The following is a 27,136-nucleotide window of genomic DNA, read 5'->3' on the forward strand; positions in this document are numbered from 1 at the left end:
TTGTGCTTCAAACAAACAAGCAAGCAAGCAAATTTGAGACATTTTGTTGTTGTGCTAGCAATACAAGTATGCTGGTCACTTACCCTCTCTAAGATCCAATTACCTCATCTAGATAATTAGGGTAAGGACTAGTTGATATCTAAGAGCTCCATGCTCAGACTGTACAAATCAGAAGTGTAGAGTTCAAGGATGAGCTGAAGCTTGGATTAGAGTACACAGGGAGAGGGTATAGAACAAGAAAACAGGAAGAGTGGATAGTCCAGAGATTGAGATTAGCAATCTTTAAAGAGCAGACAGAAGGAAAAAATAGAACAAAACAGGAAAAGGCACATGAAAAAGAAGAGCCCAGAGAGGAAATACTATAATTAGGAGCATGGGGTTCCAGAAGTCCAGGGACAAGACAGTTTCAAGGGAGCATCACTACAGTCATAGGCTCTAAAAAAGTCACATAGGATGAGCAAAAAGAGTCCACTGGACTTGGTGATTAAGTCACTGGATTGGTGACCCATGGTAGTGCCATTTCAGTAGAGTAGCAAGAAGCAGGAGATAAACAAGGAGGCAGCTAAATTGTTGTGGGTTGAAGAATTAAAAGGAAGTGAGTTAGCGGATAGTGATTAAACTATTTTTTCAAGAAGCATGGTTAGAAACGATAAAGTGAAAGACGGCAGTAGACAAAGATGCACAAATGTGTGTATGGGTGTATTTAATTTTAGAGAGACTTAATCCATATACTACTTTTCATGTTAGAGGTTAGTTTTGTTTTTTGTTTTAAAATAGAGGTTGGACTAAAACCTCAGACCAGTCTAATGCTGTGCTGTCCAATATGGTAGCCACTAGCCACATGTGGTTATTTAACACTCGAAATGTGGCTAATTTGAATGGAGATATACTGTAAGTGTAAAATAAACATCAGATTTTGAAAACTTGGTATGAAAAAAAGAGTATGAAACATCTCAGTAATTTTTATATTAATTACATGTGGCAGTGATAGTATTTTAGATACCTTGGGCTAAATGAAGACCTATTAATTAAGAATAATTTTAACTATTTCTTTTTACTTTTTAAAAAATGTAGCTACTAAAAAACTCAAAATGACATATGTGCCTCACATTATATTTCTATTGGATAGCACTAGTTTACCCACCATCTGTAACCCTGATTACTCATTCAGTACTGTTTCCTCCACATTTTCCTATCTGTATCCCAGCAAGCAAAAATGTCATTCTTGAGTACATAATATCTGTAAGATAACAAATCAAGATTTGCCATTTTTCTTTTACTTTCCCTTAATCGTGATTACTAGGAAAACAGAAGCTTAATATTTAAAGCGTGAATAATTCAGACATCTTGATTCATTAGATAACACTAATATATGATAAATGCTTAAAATTCATTTTTTAATTAATTAATTTCTTTTAGCTATAACTGACATGTAACATTATTAGTTTGAGGTGTATAATATAATGATTTGATATTTGTTACAGTATGCAGGTTTTCAAATTTTTCCCTGCTTTAACTTACATTTTAAATTAAACAACTCAATCATGTTAAACAACAGGGCTTCAACTATCAATTAAAATAAGTCATAAAATAAATCACTAAATTTCTGTTACCTCAATCTAAGGATCAAGTAATTGGTCCCTGCATTTTTCCACAAGGCAGAATGTAATAGAGATGCCTGTTCTTTACATATAGAATTCAATATTTTGTTAGCAAACATATATATACCTATTATGTATAAATAATTATTGAAATAATAATGTACCCCCCTACACTCAAACTATTAATTGTGTGTGTCATATAGTCACAATAAAGAGGAATGCAAATTAAACGCAACAATAAAATTATCTGAAGGTGTCAATGGTAAGTTATTCTATTGCATGTGTTTAATAATCTAGCAGATAAAATTTACTCTTCAGGTAAATAACAATGAATACACTAGTATCATTTTTTTAGATTTCACATATAAGCAATATTATGTGATATTTGTCTTTCTCTGTCTGACTGCTTTACTTAGCATGATAATCCCTAGGTCCATCCATGTTGCTACAAAAGGCATTATTTCATTCTTTTTTATGGCTGAATAATATTCCATTGTGTATATATACACATCTTCTTTATCCATTTATCTGTTGATGGACATTTAGGTTGCTTCCATGTCTTGGCTACTGTAAATTGTGCTGTTATAACTATTAGGGTGCATGTACCTTTTCAAATTATGGTTTTCTCTGGATATACGCCCAGGAGGGGGATTGCAGGATCCTGTGGTAGCTCTATTTTTGGTTTTTTAAGGAACCTCCATACTGTTCTCCATATTGGCTGTACCAATTTACATTCTTACCAGCAGTGTAGGAGGGTTCCTTTTTCTCTACACCCTCTCCAGCATTTATTACTTGTAGACTTTTTGATGATGGTCATTCTGACCAGTGTGAGGTGATACCTCATTGTAGTTTTGATTTGCATTTCTCTAATAATTAGCAGTATTGAGCATCTTTTCATGTGCCTGTTGGCCACTGGTATGTCTTCTTTGGAGGAATGTCTATTTACATCTTCCACCCATTTTTTGATTAGGCTGTTTGTTTTCTTGATATTGAGCTGTAATAAACTGTTTGTATATTTTGGAAATTAATCCCTTGTCAGTCGTATCATTTGCAAATATTTTCTACCACTCTGTGGTAGGTTGTCTTTTCATTTTGTTTATGGTTTCCTTTGCTGTGCAAAAGCTTTTAAGTTTAATTAGATCCCATTTGTTTATTTTTGTTTTTATTTCCATTACTCTAGGAGATGGGGCCAAAAAATATTGCTGCAATTTATGTTAAAGAGTATTCTGCTTAGAGATTATCATAATAAGTGAAGTAGGCAAGACAGAGAAAGACAAATATCATATGATATCACTTATATGTGGAATCTAAACAAATGATACAAATGAATTTATTTACAAAACAGAAATAGACTCACAGACATAGAAAGCAAACTTATAGTTACCAAAAGGAAAGGTTGAGGAGGAGGGATAAATTGGGAGTTTGGGATTAAAATATACACACCACTATATATACAATAGATAACCAACAAGAACCTGTATAGCACAAAGAACTATACTCAATATCTTGTAATAACCTATAATGGAAAAGAATCTAATAAAGAATATATATGTATATAACTGAATCACTTTGCTGTATACCTGAAGCTAACACAACATTGTAAATCAACTATATCTCAATTTAAAATGTAAAATTTTTTTTAAATTCCAAAAAAAAAAAAAAACCCAAACCAATGAATACACTAACCTTCTGCTTATCTAAGATCTTCATTGCATAATACTGTTCAGTGGCTTTATGTTTCACCAACATGACTCTTCCAAATGAACCTGTTCCAAGGGTTTTTTTCCTTTCAAAATCTTCCAGCCCGGCATTATTCTACATATACATGAAAAAATAAACTTTAAAATTAGAAATTTTTATAAGAAGACTATGAAAACTATAATAGATTTAATGATATGCTATCAGAATAGGTAATTTATAACTATCCATTTAAAAACAATACAAAGAGACTACTGAAATTGCAGATTATTGGTTCTATTTTTCCCTTTGAATAAGAAAGGATCTAATATTTGAGAAGAGACTTACATCGTAAAACAAAGTATAATAGTAATGTGAGGAAGTAAGATCCTCAGTTTAAATATGAAAGGTCATATTCTAATATGAATTCATAGTATTGGACTTCTAATAAATTAGCTCCATATTTTAATAATTACAAACTGACCAGAAGTATGCAATCATGGAAGCCACACAGTCTTAGTGCACTTACAAATAATTATAATGAATAGATAAGCTGAGGATCAGAGTCCTTTCACTAGAGTTACCTCTGAAGAAACACTGTCTTACTTCATTTCTATCCTTATATGAACTAGATAATAACAGCATGAGAGATACTAATGGTTTTCTCTCTCTGATGTGATAATAACCCAGTATTACCTAAAAAAGTAACAATAAGGTAAAAAGAGTTCCTCACTCCCACAAAGATAACCAAAAGTCGGAGTCCCAGAAGAATAATCACTCTCTTTCTCCTTGAAAGATGCTTTGTTACAAGCAAACATCTTTGTTTGGCTTTGACTATAGCATAGAAGCAAAGAATTGGAGGCATCAATCTATTGAATTTGTTGCTGCCACAACAAAATGAAAATTACTAGGAACAAATTATGTGCTAAGTGGCACCAAATAGTAATTGCTAACCCATTTGTTTAATAGGTTTTCATTATAAACATCTTCATGAAAATCTTGGAAAAAATATTTCCAAGGGCCATTCTGTATAGCATTAAGCTTGAGAAAAATGTGATGCAATATGGTTCTTTTATAAGTGAGGAATTTGGATTGCTACTGGAATTCACTGTAGTTGGACTTGATCTTTTGCAAATCAACCTTGCCTTTGGAGACACATCATAGCTTCTTACTGACTCATTAAGGAGAAAGCAAGTAACTCTAAGTTTTTATTTATAAAACTTGTTTTCATTCTTATTTCTAATAATTTTAAATTGCCATGAGATTCTGTATGAATACAGAAAGAAAAAGTCCTTATAATTCTGACTGAATTAATTATTTAATTTTATGGATTAATATTTAATTTTTGGTTTTATCAACAACAATGGATTGAAATGTTTAATAAAGTTCCCAACTAAATAATGAAAATAAACATCATTAATAGACAACAAAACATCTCTTTCTGCTAGTCACTGCTTTTCATACAAATATGCCATCCTCCTCATAAATTATATAGCTCATACTCTAAATCTTGGTAATGATGGCATCTTCATAAAACATAACATTTTATTTAGAATTAAATATTTTTTAGTGAAAAAAATACTTCAAAAGGATTTTTATGCTAGGAAAAAAGTTTTCAAAATTTCACCTACTATTAAAGGTCATTAATTATTTATAAAAATAAATTCAAAAAGAGTTTTTGGCAAGTGTAGATGGCTCTTTTTATATACAATTTTTAGATCTTAGTTAAGATCTAAAGTACTTAAATTATATAGAACTTAACCCATCAAAACATTTATGAAAGGATCCTAGAGTACTTAGTATGTTGTCAGTAGCCAAGTATTTGTGATTCAGAATTTGAAACTGCACAATATGATCCCTAATTGTCATAATTAATAAAAATAATAAATATGCTATCAAAGGCATAAATCAAAATTACTAGAATATTAGAAAATATCAAGAGTTTGTAGCAACTTGGAATTAGTATCAAAATGTATAATCAGGTATTACATCAGAAATTAGTTCCTTCTCCAATTTAGGTATACATAAAATTATTAATAAATCAAAACATAATGTTATGGCAAAATTCTCACGTTCAGCTTATATTCATTAACGCTGCTTGAAAATTAAACTTTCTGAAGTAGTAAATTATTTAGGTGAGAATCATGATTTTACTTAAAGCAAGATTTTTAAATCATAGAAAATTTTAAATGTTCCTTACCGGAGCAGGATTTTCCCATTTTTTTAAAAAGTCTTCTTTGGCTTTGGCTAGAAACTCTTTCACTGAAAATATATTAAAAAAAAAAAAAAAAACAAATTTTGACTTCTAAGAATATTTATACTACATACATAAATACATTACACATAAATATACTTGCTTAAAAAACACAGACTTAAGTCAACTATGGTTGCCGTGAAACATGTATTCACAACCATGATATACTAGAGAGCTATTTAGTTACTCTAAAGAAGAAGCAAACAGTTTCTCCAGTTTCTAAGAATATCTAATACTGTTCTCTATGGAGGTCACTTTGATAATTTCAAATTTAATAATAAAAATACTGTTCCTGAAAACATACCTGAAAGTAATGAAAAAAGTTAGAAATCAATATAGGACAAAATACTTATTGTAAATAAATAAGCCAGCAGATAGTAACAGAGCCTTTAAAATAAGAAATAAAAAATCTGGAGAATGTCAATTTGTTGATTTGTGGAGTTTCAAAAATAACTGACTTTGATAAAGGGCTGTTTTCAGGTATAAGGATTTATATTATTAGATTTGTATCCTCTCTACTAAAGGTAAAGAGAAAGGGAAAAACTACAGACTAACACAAAGAATAGCCACAAAGACTTAAAAATAAAACAGAACAAACCACAACCAAAAAACCCAAACAGCTTAAAACTCTCATTCTAAATTTGGAGCAAACGAAATGCCTGAATGCCTAATTTATAATATAAACTAAGGTAAAGCAATTCAAAATCAGATGTTTATATAGTGATCAATAATAGCCACATTATTTTATAGAGCTGTGGTTTGAAGTTTTAGATTTGATAAATGATGAATCATTTAAAAGGATTCCTCTTTTTCATTGTCTTCCCACAAAGCTATTAACAATGACTTCTGTTTACAAAATAACTTCAGGGTTTATAAACAAATAGGAAAAAAATTCCAGAGAGATGAAATGGCATTAACAAAATGTATTATTTTTCCCATAGTTAGGTTTGAGAGAGCAAAACCTAACTACACAAGAAGTAATTATTTTAGCCTTTCTTTTTTTTTGGGGGGTGGGGAGTTCCCAATATTCCTCTCATATCTGAATCTATAAATAAAGATGAAAATAGGATTTAAATAGTGTTGAAATAGTAAAAGGCTAAACAAATGGCACAGTGGCATTTATTTCAGAAGTAATAATAAGAATGATGGTAATGATGATAAAAAGACAAAAGTTCAATGAGGGGTTCACAAATACTTTAATAAGATCTTCTAATGATGCAGTAGTATTAAACTGAGGCATGTAAGATATATTGTAATTTCCTCCTTTACCCCCACTGAAGTACCTTTGGCAAAATACTGTTAAACAAGAAAGCTGTTGGCATTTTAAGTGCTTTGAGATTTCAAAATGGTGTTAACAGGCACCAACAGCAGACATTAGTTTTTATGTAACACTAGTGTGCATTTCTGAAGATATTATTTTACTACTTTATATAAACTGTCACTTGTATTTTGCAAAATACTCTCAAAATACCTATTTTAGAAAATTTGAGAAAAATAATTTTTAAAATTAGAATCTTTCCATTGTATGAAAATCTCATTCACCAAAACAATGAATCAAATAATTGCAACTAATTATGCAAATATGATCTAATTCTTCCTGGGGGTGGATTTGGGGGTGGAAAATTATTACATTTTCTTTGAGTTTAGGAAGGTTCAAGTCATCCTACTTCTAAAAAGTTAATATACTAGTTACAACTGAAGAAGAGTGGTTTTATAAGATCTTTTTTTTTTTTTTTGCATGAAACAGACATCTGCACATGCCATTGACTTGGAAACGACAGCTATAAAATAAATTAAAAACATAATTTATTGCTAAATGCAACTGTGGCTTTTAAGAAACAACTTGTGATTCCCAAAATATACCTCTGATTTCTTTTGAAAAATATTTTTAGTTATTTTCTATCTATAGAACTTGCACATCAAGTTGCAGCATAAACTCTCCAGATGCCTGCATGAGTACAGATAATTTGAAGACATGGAAGAAAATCAGGAAAAGGAAAAAATCCCTAACATCCTGTTTCAGCTTCTCCTGTCACTTCTTGCTAATTGGATCTTGAGTTAAGAAAAAAGTAACTGGTCAAAGGAAGGACTGGCAGTATTTGCCAAAGATGGTAAGTTGAAGGAAAATTTCCTTTTTTCCTGCTTGGTGAATAAACTAAAGGAAAAATTTTAAGTACTACTGAATTTCATGCACTAATAGGATATTCAGGAAAATCTTTGAAATACTCTCTGTACTCATCAGTATTCTGAGTTTACTGTCAAGTAACACTGTAGAAAGTAAATAACAGTTCTCATAAAGGTCTTATATGAAAATTATCAGAAATGGTATGAATTAAAGATGTTAAATTTTGCAAATTATTTCAACAAATAGATTCCCTTTTAGAGTAAGGATAAGCATTAATTATAATGTCATTAAATAATTCCACAAAGAAAACTCTGTTCCTGCAACACTTTTTGTCACATAAGTATACATATACACATGAAATGTCTGGTTTATATGTGTACTATTTAGATGCAAAGATGAACACAGTTAACTCTTTGTAAAAATATTGGCTAACCAAAATATATACCTTATAAATATAAACACAAAAAATAAAATATTTTATAACATGCTAGATTACGAATAACTCTAAAACAATAGGCAATCTAGAACCACATGTATTTGCTTTGGATTTTATTATTTTTACACAGTGGTGAATTTAACTTTCTAAATGCTTTTCTCTAGTTATTTTTAAAGTTTATATCCACTGACATAAGGTGTTGGCAACTAATTAATAAAACGAGTGGTGGGAGAGAGCCAAATTCAAACACTGCAGCACATTTAATCTGGAGTTCCCTATAAAGCATATACTTGAAGTTCTCAATTGTTTTCTTGTTGTGTTCGTATATAAGCCATATCTACATTTACACTCAATTTAAACCCTTGTGATATCCTGCAACAGCCACAGGTTTTGGAGCTCAACACATATGAGTTATAATATTGGTTCTAATGCTTCTTAGTAATCATCAGTACCTATCTAAAGACACAGTGATTAGTAACACTCCTTAGGAAAAAATATCTCAACAAAGGATTTTTCTGCAAATATATTTTGTTCTGTACTGGTCAATAATGGAGCAAACTAGGTACTAAAAAAATGAGGACACACCAAAAATTACCTCAATTTCTTCCCAGAAGTATATACTTCAATTACATTTATTTTCCACATAAATTTATTTTCTCTTCAGTTTAAAAATACCAAAGGAATCTAGCCATGTTCACCCAGGGTTGGTTTGTAGAAATATTTACCCACATTCATGAGATGAAGAAAGAAGAAACAAAGTGATAATTTTTATGCATATCTACAAGTACATTAAAAAAAACTTAAATCTTACCACCCTCAAAATATCTTTGAATATATTTATACACACGACATTGTTAAAAATTAGAGAGTTCATTTTAAACATTAGGAAAATTTATTAAAAATTCAAGTATGGCATATCTTTACTCCATGTTATTCAGATAATTCTGCAATATTTCACTAATTATAGTTAGTAAATTTATTTACTGGGCAATTTTTGGTTCTGTGTTGCTGCTAGATTCTAGATTGCTACTGATTATAAAAAGGGCATGTTGTTCATTACAGTGTGCCATTATGTGAAGCTTAAAGGAGGTTATCATTCATGTTTTATAAGAAGGGTTTAGAAATCTATTACTGTACAGATTATAACTAGGCCAGATGTTGAATTCTCCAGTTTTCTTTGTAATGTGATAAATGTCACCTCTCTCTTTGACACCTCTTTTACAATAAAAGCACAATTTCATTTAACTTCTTTTAATGGATGTCAGAAAATAGAAGGGAAACAAATAGAAAACAGAACAAAATAGAATATAAACTTCCTAGGGTAAATACCCAATTAAAATATTAGCTGTTTTACTCAAAATTTACAACTATATTTTTCTTTCAAAAACCTTTCATTAACCTGGGTTATCTAATTTAAGTGGTGTGTATTAATCTGTCTTATGCTACCCTGTACAGCTCCCACTATTTCACAGTGCTATATTTGTTGTTTCTAAAATATCACACAAGAAACTGCGATATAAATAATTTTTGTGGATAAAACTCAACATAAAACTAAATAAACCATTTCTCCCATCAACTAAAATATTTTATTAACTCAGAATATTTTATAAAAATATAACTTTAAGAGGAGCATAACAACTTGCAAACAACCAAATAAAAAGTTTTAAAAGGTAACATTTGTTTTATTAAAAGTAATTGCCTACCAGATACTTCTGAAGAGGAGCAAGCTTGTATCCGAAAAATAAATTAAACAATGATTAAATGACACTCATAAAAACAGCATATTAGCATGAAATCACTTATACACATTTTTACAGAATATTATGTACAGACTAAAACATTAATGTAGAAATGATTATTTGACTGAACATATTCAAATAGAATATTTTTAAATTAAATGGTTAAGAAATAAAATCAATAATTACTGTTCAGCGCCAAAATCAATACCATTCTAATTTTCCTTAAAACAGCTAACAAAAAATTTAACTCCTCATAGCAATAGCGCTAATAATATTAAGTAGCATATACTGAAATACACATCCTATAACTACTGCAATGCCATCTCTGGACTTCTGTTCTTTTTCAAAACTCTACTGTAGGAAAGACACTCTGAAGCTAAAGGGGAAATAGATGAACCACTGTAATAGAATGTGACAAGGATTACAACTAAGAAATCTACAGGTGCTATTCGAGCTCAAAAGAGGAAATTCTTGGGTAGTAAGGTAAGGCATAAAAGATGATGCAGCATTTGTGCTGAATCTTGAAGGATAAACAGTTCCTCTGGCAGATGAAGTTGAAGACAAAGATAGGCTGGGATGATCTTGAATCAAATGCATAAAGGAAAGAGCATGGTTTACTCAGGAAATGTCAACAGACCTGAAATAGCTGCAGCATAGGGTAAAAGTGTACAGCAGCAGTGGGAGGTGAAGTGTATGGGCAAGAAAGTGCCCAAGCAGGGAGGTAGCTGCTTGCCACAGCGACGCTTTTCAGTATGTGGAAAGGCACAGGAGTAAACTGAGTTATTCACAATTGCTGTACTCCATTTCTTCTGGGAAATAGGAGGCAAGATCACTTGCTAAAGAAAGAGGGGAGCCAGATAGAGTAAGGAGGAAGAACAGTGGGGGTTACAGGTCTGAATATTTTAAATCTTGATGGCTATCCATTTAGGGAATAAGAGAAGGAGCTGTTCCTCTAAAATTTTCTATTAGGGAAAGGGCAAGTATTAGGTACTATAAGCAGTTGTTTCTTAATAGTATCTTTTTTTGTAATAAGTTAAAATATTTTTTTACTGAGCAGATTATAATTCATGGGCCCCCTAATCTCTTTGTAATTAAATTATTTTCATCTTCATTCTTTACCTAAATAAAAGCATTATTCTATTTAGGTTATTTAGTGTATGTTAGAAAGCACAAAACTTATGAAAATACCAAGTTCTATCAACAAATAACAGTACAATCTCTTCCAAAACCTCTAGGAAGTGTAAATCTAGTGGACTGTAATACTGTCTTCTGCCACCCCTACTTCAAACACTCACCTCTTTAGAACTCTATACTTGTTATTTCTAAGTATACCCCCCCACACACATACATGCTGTAGTACAAATATTTTCAGTAAACTAATATAAAATATTCTAGTTGTAACAAAATGCCTCATAAAATCCAACTTATAGCAACAAAGCAAACAAATTATTCTGTAAAAAGTGGTTTCCTACCAGATGCTTCTGATGATTTGCGTGCTTGATCAAAAAGAATAAATTAAACAGATTAAATAACACATAAAATAACATACACACAAGAAGTTACCAACCCATACATGTTCATTAGATATTCACACATAGGAATAGAATGAAAAACACATATTCAAAAGTGTTTTATACAATGATTACAATTAATTCTTTGGATACATATATTTTTTTAACCAGTCAAAACCCTACTCTGGAAATGTATTAATGAAATATCGTATTTCTATCCCTTTAATCTGAAGAGCAATTGTGTTCACTTTGCTGAAGAGACACTTTGCTTCACCATATTCAAACATGTTTGTTCAAAGCAAATTCACTGTAACCTTAAAATGACAGTGGGTATAAAAAACAACTTTAATTACTATAACTGTAATTTGTGTAGTTCAGTGGATGGGACCACTTAACGGCACAAATGGGCCTACTTTTGTTTTCTAAGATATTAATTAGTCTTGCACAAAGTCACACATGAATGAGTGGTTGAAAATTTAATAGGCAATAAAGGCTATTCTTATTGCAATACTACTTACATTTACTCTTCTGTACTCTCCTTACAATTTTTTATTAGTTAATTCTTTATCGTCTTGGTTACAAGTGAACATTATAATTGACCCACTCTTTCACTACACTGTTAAAAAAATTTTAAACTTTTTGTGAGACATATATATTTAAATGATCAAATTATAGAAAGAAACACATTAACTTATTTGACTAGTATGTATATGGACAGATGGATACACTATGAATTCACATAGTGTACTCATTCACTACAAATCACATGTACATGCTTTCTCTCCAAACTTGCTCTCTGTCTAGGGATGCTGTGGATTTTCTAGGCCATCCAAGCCATGTTGGACTGAAGATGTTCCCTAAAGGATTTTGTGATAAAACTTAAAGTAAATTTATAGTCATAAAACTAATGACCCAGGCAATTTTTGAAATGCTCTTTGAAATGTACTTTACTTCCTTAATTGTTCACTGAAGCTTTTTCTCAGAGGATATTATATCTACCAGAACCATATGCTAAAGATTTTCCATTTGGTCCTGAATTCAAATGTTCTGTCTTGTTGCCGGACAGTATAGAGCTAGGAGTGGATCCCTAGATGATAGGGTATGCACGTTTTCAACTTAACTAAATAATAAGTGGCTCAATAAATGGTTGTGCCAGTTTATACTACCACTCTATCCTTGATGATCCATATCCTCAACAAAATGTGTTACTGTTTAATTTTTACTTTCTAATTTTTGATAATCTAATGGGTATGAAATGATATCTGCTTGTTAAACATTAAATATCTCAGTAGAATTTTATAACTTTTTTCTCTTAAAGGTCTTATTCTTTTATTAGATTCATTCCTAGGTTCTTTAGAGCTTTGGTTGCTATTGTAAAAGGGAGACTTTTTAAAAAATTACCATTTGTTTGTTGCTGATGTATAGCACATAGTTGATGTTTATATACTGATCTTATTATATGGCAGACTGGCAGACTCTCATTAATTCTAAAATAACACTGGTAGATTCTCTTGAATTTTCTATGTAGATAATCACATATCTGTGAATAATGATAATTTTTTTTACTCCAACTTGTTCTTGTCCTACCGTGTAGGTTATGACTCACAGTGTTATACTGTACAGATAGAGACAATGAGCATCCTACTCCTGTTCCTAACTTCAAAGAACATGTTTCTAACTGCTTTTCTTTCCCATACTTTACTTGTAAAGCTATTACTAGAATACATATATTTAAGAAATTAAGAATATCTCCTTTTTAATTCTTTGAAAAATTTTGTACAAGAGTAAAATTTTTGTTTTTTGAACTTGACTATAAAACTGTCCAGTCCTAATTTTGTTAAGTTTTGAATACACATTTTAACTATGATTAAATCTTAAATAGGTACAGTTCTAATCAGTTCTCTTAAAAGTCTTCTCCATGAACTAAGCTTTGGCTCTGATGAATATTTTTTATTCCACTGATTTTTGCTCATGTCTCTATTAGTTTTTTTCCTTCTTTTGATTAACCATGCTGTGCTTTCTCTAACTTGTTTACTTGCATCCTTACATCACAAATGTCTTTCTCTTTTCCTAACATACACATTTAAGATTTTGTCTCTAAATCCTTTAGCTGCACAAGTTCTGATACATAATTGAATTTTAAATTTATGAGTTATTTCTTGACCTGTGTGTTATTTGAATTTTTTTAAATTTCCAAATATAACATTTGTGTTTACTTGTTTAATTAGTCTTTTATTATTGATTAAACTTAATTGCTTTGTGGTCAGAGACCACAGCCTATGTATCAATTCTTTAAAGTATATCAAATATGTGTAGTCAAATAATCAATTTTGTAAGTGTTCTGTATATTTCTGTGTATTCTCCAATTACTGGGTGAGAATTCTTTATATATATCTATAAATCTTACATAGTTATAATTTTTCCTTCTAAACGGGTCGATTTTGTTTTATATATTTTGAGGCTCTGTGGGAAGTGCATACAATTTTTTTCTCTTATATTTCTTTTTTATGTGATTATTAATTTAAATGGTAGTCTGTATGTGACAATTCTACTCTGACATTCTTGGTAGGGTCTAATGCTGTTGTATTTGCTAAATATCTTCTGTTGTAGATTGTGTGTGTTATGTATCTATTTTGATTTTGGACTCTGAACTCAAAGCTCAGTGGGGCTTTATCTGTGAGAAAACCACAGGGTTTGATGTGAGGATATGTTTTGTATTAGCTTCTGCCTGGCATCCGATAGATGTTACCAGCCTGGAACTGTTACTATAAGGTATTTTATTTAAAATTATTAAACCACACAATACAGATTAAAACGTGACAGCTACTGGAGAAGAAGCAGTTGATTACAAACTCTCAGGAAAAGCATCCCATACACATGCACACACAGCCCTCCCCCCTCCCCAGGAACCCAAGCCAAGAAATGTAAGCTTCCTTATTTTCTCCCTGTGTCAGTGGAGACGTTTTATTTTTTAGTCTATGCTTTCACTGAGGTTATGATCCTTTGAGGATCCTGGCTTTATACACGAGTCTAAGAAATCCCAAGTTGCATGGATCAAAGAACTTTTCTGTCTCTGTGAGGCCATTTAAAACAAAAGCCATTTTGTCACCAAGGTATGAAAATTTCCTCAAGGTAGTCAAAGTATGCTCCCCCTTACAGCTCTGGTTTTTCACTTACTATTTGACTTTTTGCACACTGGGGATTTCTATTATATTCTTGTAAATTCAAGTATTCATTTAAAGGGATGCTTGTTATATTTTATTCAGTATTTCTATGTGCTGTTGTATCTTCGTTAATTTTTGGTCTAGAAGGGTTTTCAAATTATCCAGTCTCCAATTTATGGATTTTTTTCTGTAGAAGAAAAAAATGTGTGTTAAGTTGTAAGATGCAAGGAGACCTGGATGTTTGTGGAATTCACTTTTTATCCTCATAATTCAAACTTCCGTCAGGATATATTTAGGTGCTGGTGTTTTTGTTAATTTTTGTCAATACACAATGAGCTCTTTCAGTGTATACTTTTAGGTTTTTCTTCAACTAAGTTTTCCTGAATCATAATTTTTTATGATTGTTTCTGTTCTATTAGTCATTATCTGTTCTGAAGGAATGCTATTCATTCAATTTGTAGAGTTCCTACTTTTATCTAACATACTTTTCACCTCATAATTTTTATCCCGTCCATTTTCCCTACATTCTGGTAGCTTTTATCAAGTTAGTTCTTTACATGTTCAATGTACCTTCCTGCAGTGATTATTTTGCTCTTTACTGCTTCTAATGCAGCTTTATACTCTACAAATGCCAGGCTCATTTTCTTATAAACCTTCTCTTATCATATCATTATTGCTTCTTTTCTATTCCTGCCTCTCGTCCAGCTCTCCTCTCATCCTAGTCTCTTGTTTCATCTTTTTATCTTTAACGTCTTATTTTATAGAGTCCATGTTCACTTGAAATTTTTAAGAATTCCATATAGATGCTATCTATAATTTCCTATTTTAAACCCTCCCTCATAAATATTTTCTAAACATAAGTTCATTCTCTTCCTCTTGAAGGCTGTGGACTTATCCTTGAGCATGATCTCTTTTATAGGCTCCACATTGGTACTTTTCTTGTTTATTCATTCATGAACAATGAGAAGCCTTTCAAAACTTTACAAATGCTCCCCCTAAATAAGGTGGATCCTCCCACCTCCTATTTGGGTATGTTAGAATCAACTTCTCAGATCTTTTAGTTGATACATATACATATTTATATTATCATTTAAATAATCCAAAATGGGAATGGAGCCAGGACTATAGGGTTCCTTACTAGTTGTGATGCCCGTCACATCAGGGAAGAGCCCTGTTATATCTGGAAGAAGAAAAGCCACTTTCTCAGCTTGATTAGACTAACAAATTTCTGGTTGTCCCACTTGTCCCAATTGTTTTAGAATGAAAGAAATCAGCAGTGTTGGATTTTCCACTCATCTCTCCCACAGTCTTTCTTAAAAGCTTCATCCATCCAAGTTAGTAAGGGTGAAATTATTTTTATTTCTTTTCCATGAAGGCAAGCTACTCAAAATAAAACTGTTAAACTTTGGCATCTGATCTTCAATCTGATACTGTACATTTCTAGGCAAGTACCCTCCCTTAATTCCACTGATATACTGTTTTTCCAGTTTTGTGTTCTTAAACTTTCAATTTAGAAAATATTGATCTAAAAAGGGGAATTACTCAAATGCTTTTGCTCAAGTCTGTAACTTTCCTGTAATTCAAAGCATAGCAAATCTTTTTCAGAGATTTTCCCTCAACTACCACAAGACCAATCAGAGTTTTCATTTGAGATTTTGATATAATGATGCTAGTTATGTTCTGATAAGCACATGAACCAAAAAAATCAAAATGCATGACTGATATTCTTCAATAATGTAATAAAAGTGTTGTACTATGTAAAAAATGGATAAGTTTTAATCATTCATTTATTTCACAAGAATTTATGAGTTCATTACTATGTTTGGGGCACTAGGCTAACCACTGGAAACACAGAGATGAACACTGCACTATCCTTGACTTAAGGAGTTCAAAGGATGGTGATTGGAAACTGATATGCAAATATATAATTTCAGTATAATACAAATAATTGTTATAGTTTATAAGTTTGCTTTGGGAGTATAGAGGAATCATCTGACTCTACAGAGTCAATAATGGAGGCACTGAAAAGCATAGCTGGTTTTCAGAATTTTTATGATAAAAGATATAAATATGGAAAGGGAGCAAGGAATAATATGTAGTATAATATGACTAGATCAGAATTTTATGAGAGTGGTGCATATTAAGCTAGAAAGGCAGGCCACTGCTCTCATATGCCCCACTAAGGAGTTTAGCCTTTGAGAGGCACTAGGAGTAACTGAAAGTTTTCATGTTGGGTTAAGAAATGGGTGTATCTGCAGTTTTAAAATGGCAGCATGGAAAATGGTCTGGAGGTATATAAAACTGGAAGTTGAGACCAGTGAAGCTGTTACTGCAATAGGATTGAAAAGATACAGAATTCCTGATCTAAAAGCATTCTCAGTGTCAGTGATAATGGAGAAAATTGAGTGATTTTGAGACATTTCTAATGTAGAATCAATAGAAATTTATGGCTGAGTGCATGTCTGGGGAGTTAGAAACAAGTTCAGAGTGATTACAAGGTTTCTGTTTTAAGTTCCTGCATGGCGAGTGGGATCATTAACAAAAATCAGGATGAATGAAAAAGGAGCAGATTTGGGATGGAAAGAGAAAATTCACTTTTGCACTGAACATTCAGGTAACAACTGAAGATGTGGGACTGGATGAGATCATTCAGAGAGAATGCAGCATTAAAAGAGGGCTAAAGATAGATTCCAGAGAAAACTATTCCCCCAAAAAGCTGATATTTAATAGGCAAGAAAGGAGAAAAGAAATAGCTCTTTAACTAGAAAAGTACCACATACACATAAATATCACATGTATAGCTAAAGACTTAGATAAAAAGGTCTGGCATTTGCTCATTTTTACAAATAAAACCACACTTCATTTGAAATTTTCCACATTTTGAAATGGCTGAGGCATTTAACCACTTATGAGTAACATTAGTTGAAATTGGACAATCCTGAAAAAGTCAGAATGTTTAGTTGTCATTACTATAATTCCTATGGTAAAAAAGGCTATAAAGGCAGACCAATATGATCAAGTATATCAATTACTATCTGAATAATCCATAGCTTTCTTGAAAGAAAAAGCAATAGAGAAGCAGTAACAATTTTCTTCAGCTAAAACCAACATATCCAATTGTAAAACCTCTAGAACACTTTCAAGGAGAAAAAACACACTGCCTGGATTCAAAGAAATACAGTATTTTAAGTATGATAACCAGGTATATTCAGTTTTGATATCCAAGAAATCCTAAGAAATGTTAACATGTTGCTTTTGTAATATTAGCCCAAATTTAAAACACTCGAACAGAAAGATCTATCTAACAGAAGAATAACAGGGTAATAACAATAACAATTCATTTTTAATATATTACATGCAAAATTGTTCTTTTAACATCTAATATCATTCTATAAATAAATACCTAACAGTGTTGAAGAGGTTTATATTATACAGCAGCAGGATAAAAAATGTTTATTGGCAATGATGAGATGGTCTCCAATTATGGAAGAAAATGTTCATCTATTTGGAATTCTACCACTATACAGCAAAAATCCAACTCTCTCAGGTTCTGAATTCCAATTCCAAATCTTTTAAGTATAAACTATAGACTATTATAAGAGAAAAACCATATAACACTTCTCCTAAACATGTATCTGATTCAAAGGTTAACTTAATAAACATCCTCTTTTTTAGTTAAGCAAAAAGATGCTAATGAATTATGCTCTAAGCAAATATTTCTCCCTCTAACAACAGGATATCTATTTTTAGCTGCAGGTTTGGCTTAAAGTGAACAGCTTTTACCCTATGATAAACTGCAGTATATACTGTAGTATATTTTCTCAAAAAACATTTTTAGAAATGTTTAGGAAAAAAAAATCATATTTGCAAAAACAAAAAGGAAACTATCACAAAAGTACTTGTTCTAACAAATTATTTCCCAAAATATTATTTCTAAAAATTTTAACAAAGGCTCCAAAACCAAAATGCATATATTTATTTCATCATTAAATTCCTATTTCTCAATGAATTATAGTTAAAAGCAACAAATAAATCAATAAAATTTTGGCAACATCTTATTCAAAATTGAGTATTTTTTATATAACCAAAAAGAAGCTAACAAAAATTAATATTAGAAAGACAAAGCCAATAAAAGGAAAGTTTAATTATCTTCAGGATCAGATACTAAAAAAATTCCTCTTTTACCACAGTGGGTCTTTCACTCACTAATTTATAACACAATTAATAACAATGTATTAAAGAATATAATGAATACAATAAATCACACCATAAAATAGATTAGAAACTGATTACTGGTATTGACTATTAATAGTGGTATTAATTGTTCACAGTTCTTAATGGATTTAAAAAGCAAATTACTATAATCCCTAAATGCAAAAGCATCAAGAGAAAATGTAATCCACTGTAGTTCTGGCTTTACAACTGCCCCTCTAAAAAACATTTTTTTGCTTTTATAGTTAAATATTTTTAAAAAATACAAACCTACAGAGTCTCAGAGAGCATACTTACCACTCATGATGAAAATCAACCTTTCCAAAACATACTGCTCAAAACAACAATCCAACAGCAAAGGGAGTTATGCTAATCTCTAGAGGTATAAGAACCGATGGTGTAAACACATACATTAGAGCATGCAGCAGACAGAAAATGAAAAGAGCTTTCTTTTGTTTTAAAAAGAGAAGCCCCTAGAAGCAAAGCATAACTGCTCAGTGTGAGATATCACTAGTAAACATCAGATTAATGCCAAAGATGTGCATAACTAGATTTAATTTCTTTCAAGCTAGTTATCCTAGGCTTCTTCATATACCACTAGAACAACTCAAAATGGCAGGGAGAAAATGTTCGAACCAGGATGTATAAGATGTTCTCAATTATATCAGCATGAGTTGTTACCACGGCAACATTAGACCAGAATTATCGGTTCACTTGTAACCAAGGAGTAGCTTTTCTAAAGCTTTAATCAACCAAGACAAATAAAATGCCTTTTTATTTTAGAGCTACATGATTTAAAAATTACCATGTTTCTTAAATTTAAGCACTTATCTACCATTTTTACATCTTTCAAAGATATTTTAAAAATTGCTGTTTTCTTCAAATACTCACACAATCCCATGTTGAACCTGGCAAGGAACAAACAGCAGAATGATTGCACCTAAACGTCTTTCAATTACACCAGCTCTTACTGCTAGCTGTGGACCTCACTGATATTAAAATGCTGTGTGCTGTTGCTAGTGACTATTGGCGATGAATCTTATTGCCCAGATCGCTGATAGCTTTCATTTTTCATGAGCCAGAAAGCTATACTGCAGCACAAATGTTAACCATTTAAACATTCTGTTATTATGGAAGAAACAAAATATAATACTATATATCTTCATTTATAAAGGAGAATTGTAAAACAACTTATTTATAAACTTCCATTATATTCAGTGTCAGATGCCACTTATGTGATTTTCAAAAGAGGGGAGTACAGAAAAAAGTTACTGACAATTATTGTTGAAGTGTAAAATCCCTTACATTAAACAGGATTAAGATGACAGATTGTATAGCAAGGTAGATGGTATGGTGAACAACTGTTCTGATTCCCAGAGACCCAAAATTTGTACCAAAATGGTACAAGGGATCTATAGAATGGTTCCTTGTTAAGTGGAATGTCACCAAGTGAACATGCCATTTTAAAAGTTGCCAGGTGAGACAGGACTTCCGGTGATGAGAGAATGACTAAGTCAGCAAATCTTCTCTCCAAGAAACAATTATGAAGTTCGACAAAATTATCAAAAACAATGACTTCATGGTTCTGGACATCTAGTAATCACAAACAACAAACTGAGAAGCATTTATTCATGAAAAATTGCTACACTTTGCATGAGAACAGTGGGAGTCTGTGGTATTCTTGCTTGGTGCTGCTCCTGTTCCCCCACAGCTCAGTCAGTGCAGTACTTCTGTCAGGGTGGGGCTCCATGACAACCAGGAGCTTTACTGCCAGAGAGGGCTGACATGATTTGGAGAGGAAGCCAAAAAACCCCATACAAGTGATACCGTCTATTAAGAAAAAAAAGCAAACTGTAGCAAATAAACAGGGAAAGTATCCAGCTTTGCTAACCTGAAGTTGTGGCCTTAGTAGGGGTGAACAGTAGACTGATGGTCTAGCAAAAAAATTAGTATAGAAAATGGAAATGAGAGAGGCAGAGAGGGCCTAAATAAGCTCTCCACATATCCCAGCTTGACAAGGAAGCTATTCCATAGGAGAGATCCAAGAGGACCCAAAGGAAAGTTAAAGCTGGTACAGGCTTGAAAACTGCCTGAACATTGAATATGCTTTCCAACCCACAAACAGCTCCATCAGCATAGACTGGCTCAGAATGTTTGAGCACAAACTCTGATTAATCACTGAATAATAACTAAGCTATGCAGGCACAGGGTAATCCCTAACAGAGAAATCAGTAGCCAGACAACATGGTGGATACAGCCCATAGATTAAAGCCATGGAAGTTATTAAAACAAAACAATATAAATAAAAACAATCCTGAGGGAAGAAAAAATAATCAGAATGCAGAGCTGCTACAAAATATTATTTTAAAAAGTCAAATTTCTGACAAAAACATTATTTAATCCATAATGAGGAAAAAAGATAGAAAATGTCTCTGAATGGTCCCAGATATAGGATTTAGCAGACAAGACTTCAAAACAGCTATTGGAAATATATCAAAAGAATAAAAGGAAATTGTATTTAAAGAATTCAAGGAAAATATGATGGCAATGATACAACAAAGAGAATTTCAATATAATGATAGAAAGAGAAACTATTCAAGATATAAAAATTATAGACTTGGAAAGTACAATAACCCAAACTTTAAAACTCACTACACAAGCCCAATAGCAGATTTGAGGAGGGCAAAAGACTCAGTGAACTTGAAGATAGATCAATAGAAATCATCCAGTCTGAAGAATACAGAGAACAAAAGATAGGAAAAAAATGAACTGACCCTCAGAAGCCTGTAGGATATCAAGGGTATCACCATACATGTAATAGGAATCCTAGAAGGAAAGGAGAGAGACTAAGGACAAAGAAAAACTATTTGAAGAAATAATGGTTGAAAATGTCCAATCTGATGAAAAATGTTAACCTGCAATCTAAGTTCAACCAATGCCAAGTATGATAAGTACAAAGAGATTCATACCTAGACACCTCATATTCAAGTTGTTAAAAGACAAAGACAAAGAAAAAAATCTTGAGAGAAGCAAGAGAAAATGACTAATCATGTACAGGGGAAAAGCAATATGATTAATGATGACTTCTTCACGAAAATAAGAGAGGCCGGAAGGCAGTGGAATAATGTATTCAAAGTGCTAAAAGAAAAAAGAAACAAACCTTTTCACAATTCTCTATCCGGGAACACTATCCTCTAAAAACAAAGGTAAAATAAAAACATTCTCAGATAAACAACAGAGGATATGTGCTTCAAGCAGAAATACTGAAGGAAGTTGTTCCAGATGAAAAGACACTGGACAATACTTAAACTGACAGGAAGAAATAAAGAGTACTAGAAATGATAAATATATAAGTAAAAGACTATATAAACACATTTATCTTTCTTTTCTTAATTTCTTTAAAGACCTTAAAATTGTATGAAGCAATCATTGTAACACTGCATTTCTAGGTTTATAAAAATATAAAGGTAAAATTTGAAAATGACACAAAATTAGAGAAGAAATGGAGCTATATTGCATCAAAGTAGCTATATTTTACTAGAAAAGTAGATTGTGATAAGATAAAATGCATATTTTAACCCCGAAATCAACTATTAAGAAAATGTCTTTTTAAAATGTAGTTTAAAAATCAAAGAGGAATTAAAATGGCATCCTACAAATATCTGTTTAACACAAAAGAAGGAACAGAGGAAAAACAATACAAAAACTCTTAAGATATATAGAAAACAAACAGCACAATTGAAGATGTAAAGCCAACCATATCAATAATTACATTAAATGTGAATAAACAGATCACAAGGCAGAAATTATCAGACTGGATTAAAAAAGGTCCAACTATATGCTGTCTACAAGGGCCACACTTTAGATTTTAAGATAAAAATAGGTTGAAGGGAAAGGAGAGAAAAAGTTATACCATATAACAGTAACCATAATACAGGTGGAATACCTATATCAATATCAGACTATTAAATAGACTTTAAGACAAGAAATATTACTGAAGTCAAAAAAAGGAAATTTCATAATGATAAAAGGGCCAATACTTCTGGGAGATTTAACAATTACAAATGTATATGCAATGAACAAAATAGTCTCCAAAATGCTAAAACAAAAATGACAGAATTGAAGGAAGAACTAGGGACTTCCCTGGTGGCGCAGTGGTTAAGAATCCACCTGCCAATGCAGGAGACGTGGTTCGATACCTGGTCTGGGAAGATCCCACATGCCGTGGAGTAACTAAGCCCGTGTGCCACAACTACTGAGCCTGTGCTCTAGAGCCTGCATGCCACAACTACCGAAGCCCTAGAGCACCTAGAGCCCGTACTCTGCAACAAGAGAAGCCACTGCAATGAGAAGCCCACACACTGCAACGAAGAGTAGCCCCCGCTCGCCACAACTAGAGAAAGCCCACACGCAGCAACGAAGACCCAACGCAGCCAAAAATAAATTAATTAATTAAAAATTAAAAAAAAAGAAAGAACTAAATAATTCAAAAATTATAGTTGAAAATTTCAATATTCTTCTCAATAATTCATGGAAAAAAGAAAATCAATAGGTTACAGAAAACTTGAATATATCATTAAAATGACATTTATAAAACACAGCATCATAACGTCAGCAGAATACACATTCTTTTCAAGTACACATTGAAATTCTCCATACTAATCATATGCTAAGCAATATAACAAATCTCAAATTAATTTGAAAGGATAGAAAATTCATTCAAAAAATGATCTCTTATCATAGGAGAATTAAACTAGGAATCGACAAGAGAAAGAAATTTTGGAAATCCCAATATCTGGATTTAGATCACAAAGAAATCCCAAAGGAAATCAGAAAATATTTTGAACTGAATGGAAAAACCCCCACAAGAAAACAACATTTATGGGATATAGATAAAGCATAGCTTAGAGGGAAATTCACAACTTTAAACACATGTATTAGAAAAAAAGAAAGGTCTCAAATCAATAATTTAAGTTTCCACCTTAAGAAACTTAGAAAGAAGAGCAAATTAAACCAAAGCCAAAAAGATCACAGCAGAATTCAATGAAATGGAACATAAAAACAATAGAGAAAATGAAGAGACCAAAAGTCTTACTGATAAACCTTTAGCTAGACTGACCAAAATTAAGACAAAACAAAACAAGACAAAATAAAACAGAGAAGACACTAATTACCAAAATTAGGAATGAAAAGATGGCATAACCACTGATGCTAGAGAAATTAAAAGGATTAAAAGAGAATACTATGAACAACTTTACATAAATGATATAACTTAGATGAAATGGACAAGTTCATAGAAAGACACAAATTACCAAAACTAACTCAAGAAGAAATAAAAAATCTGAAAAGACTTATAAACAAACAAAAATATTAAGTCAGTAATTAAAATTTTTCCCACAAAGAGAAGCTCAGGTCCACATGGCTTCACTGGGGAACTCTATGAAACATTAAAAGATATAATACCAATCTGACACAAACTTTTCTAGAATATAAAGAAGGATGTAATACTTCCCAACTTATTCTATGAGCCCTGATGACAAAACTGACAAAGATCAAAAGAAAATTACAGATCAATATCCATTCCAATGCAAAAATCTTTATCAAAATATTAGCAAACCTAATTCAGCAGTATATTAAAAGGATTATACACCAGGACCATGTAGGATTTATCCCAGGAAGGCAAGGTTGGTTCAACATTGAAAATTAATTAATGGAATACACCATATTAATAGAATAAAAGACAAAACTACATAAACATCTCAATATATGTAGCAGAAGCATTCTACAAAATCCAATACCTGTGATAAAACCTCTCAACAAACTGGGACTGGAAGGGAACTTCCTCAAGCTGATAAAGGGTGAGTTTGGGGGTGAGGTGGAGAGCGGGACCCTATAGCTTACATTATATATAATGGTGAAAGATGGAATGCTTTTCCTAAGAATGAGAATAAGGCAAGGATATCTACACTCACCACTTCTTCACAACTTTGTATGAAAGGTTCTAGCCAGTGCAATGAGGTAAGAAAAAAGATATTTAAAAAGATATTAAAGGCATATAAATTGATAAGAAAGAAATAAACCTGTCTTTTTTGCAGATGACATGATTCTATACATATAAAATTCTAAGGAATCTATAAAGAAACCATGAGAACTAATAAGTAAGTTTATCAACATCATAGGATATAATATATATATATAAATCAATAACATTTTAAATACTAGGAACAAGCAATCCAAAAATGAAATTAAAAGAACAGCTCCATTCACAATGGTATTAACAGAAAAAAAAAATACTTAGGAATCCATTTTAACAAGACTTGCTCACTAAAAAAAAAAAAAAACAGGAAACATTGCAGAGAAATTAAAGAACATCGAAATAAATGGAAAGCTATTTCATTTTCATGGACTTCAAGACTCAATATTGTTAAGAGAAGAGTCTCCACAAATTAATCTATAGATTCAACGAAATCTCTATGAAAATCCCAGTGGGCTTTTCTTTAGAAACTGACAGGCTGATTAAAATTTATATGGAAATGTAAAGGACCCAGAATAGCCAAAACAATTTTGGAAAGAACAAAGTTCGAGGACCTACACTACTTGATTTCAAAACTTTTTAAAAAGTTACAATAACCAAGACAATGTGGTATTGGCATAGGATAGACATACATTGATCACTGGGACAAAATTGGGAATTCAGAAGTGAACTCCTACAATTATGGTCAATTGATTTTTGACAAAAGGTGCCAAGATGATTAATGGAGAAAGAAGGGTCTTTTCAACAAACGGTGCAGTAAAAATTGGATATTTATATGAGTTAAAAAGAAGAACTCCACTCCATAGCTCACACAAAACAACACAAAAAATTAATTTCTAGATAAAAGCACAGAATAAAAATCTCCATTACCTTGGGTTTGATAAAGATTTCTTAAGATTTGGCACCAAAAATACAATCCATCAAGGGAAAAAATGATAAACTGGACTTCATTAAAATTACAAACTTTTGCTCTTCAAGGATATCATTTAAGAAGATAATACAAGCCACCAATGGGGAGAAAATATTTGCAAATTATTTATTTGGTAAAGAACTTCTGTTCAGAATATATAAAGAACTTTTAAGACTTGACAATAATAAGAAAAAAACTCTCAATTTTGAAAGTGGGCAACAGATTTGAAAATACATTTTTCCAGGGTAGATACATGAATGGTTTATAAGAACATGAAAATATGCTCAACATCATGAATCATTAGGGAAATACAAACTGAAACCACAATTAAATACCAATTCACACACACAAGAATGGCTAAAATCAAAAAGACTGATGATACCAAGTATTAACAAGAATGCGAAGAAACTGTAACCCTCCTACATTGTTGATGGGAATATAAAATATTAAGCTACTTAGGAAAACAATTTGGAAATTTCTTAAAAAGATAAACATAAACTTACCATATGACCCAGTTATTCTACCCCTAGACATCAACTCAAGAGAAATGAAAGCATATGTCCACCCAGTCTTGCATGCAGATAGATAGAGCAACATTATCCAAATAAACCAAAAACTGGAAACAATCCTAATGTTCATCAGTTGCTGAATGGATAAATAAAAATGTTACATCCACACAATACAGTACAATTCAGCAATAAAATAGAGCCAACTATTGATATGTTCTATAACATGGATGAACCTCAAAAACATTATTGTAAGTTCAAGAAGCCAGCAACAATAGATTATATATACTGTATGATTCCATTTTTATAAAATATCCAGAAAAGGAAACCTGTAGGGATAGAAAACAGATCTGAGTTTGTCTGAGGTGGGGACTGATTGCAAAAGAGAACAAAAGAACTGTTGGGGGTGATGAAAATGTTCTAAAACTGAATTGTAGTGATGGCTGCACAACTCTATATGTTTATTAATAAACACTGAATTGTACACTTATGAGTGAGTCTTATGGCATGTAAATTATATTTCTCTTTTTAAAAAAGTTGTCAAGTGCTTCTCTACATAAGTAGAGTCAATCTGAGGCAGATCTTCTTTGCTGTGGGAAGAATCACTTCAGCGGACAACTTAATTATGTAAATTTAAGGCTGGTAGGCATCTATTACCTTGGGGGAATGATCTAACAAAACCCTTTGGAGCTTGGTAAAGGTTGTTCCTCTCAATACCCTATGGTAAAGAGAGCTAACAAACGGGAAGGAGGTAAGTAGATCTGCATTAAAAATAAAACAGGAATTTGAAAAGGAGGGATCAAAACCTAGACCCCATTATTTGTAAGGTTCAGAATTACGAGAACTTCTTATCGATTTTAGTGATAGTATCTGTGGCCCATGAGTAAGAAGGCACACTAAATAAGCTTTATCAAAGAATAAAGGAGAATCTGGTGAGTTAGGCTCATATTAGGGGCTCTGTAGGTCA

The 27,136-nt window shown here is 31.8% G+C and overlaps 1 protein-coding gene across 8 annotated transcripts in view; it reads right to left on the reverse strand.

The window, feature by feature from the left end:
- The window catches only part of PRKACB (protein kinase cAMP-activated catalytic subunit beta), a 147,895-nt gene that overhangs the window by 48,814 nt on the left and 71,945 nt on the right, over positions 1 to 27,136 (reverse strand). For 3 of the 8 annotated variants that reach the window (XM_082408592.1, XM_082408594.1, XM_082408588.1), the window contains 2 exons: positions 5,479 to 5,540; positions 3,288 to 3,416 (listed from right to left, as the gene is read on the reverse strand). In XM_082408592.1, coding sequence (XP_082264718.1) covers positions 3,288 to 3,416; positions 5,479 to 5,540 — 191 coding nt within the window. Of the gene's footprint in view, positions 1 to 3,287; positions 3,417 to 5,478; positions 5,541 to 8,688; positions 9,745 to 9,796; positions 9,821 to 11,304; positions 11,329 to 19,016; positions 20,408 to 27,136 lie in introns of those variants that run through there. The other 5 variants (XM_082408591.1, XM_082408589.1, XM_082408590.1 and 2 more) reach the window with 5 other exon arrangements.

Source organism: Balaenoptera borealis (assembly GCF_965194805.1).
Source record: "Balaenoptera borealis genome assembly, chromosome: 1".
Lineage (NCBI taxonomy): Eukaryota > Metazoa > Chordata > Mammalia > Artiodactyla > Balaenopteridae > Balaenoptera > Balaenoptera borealis.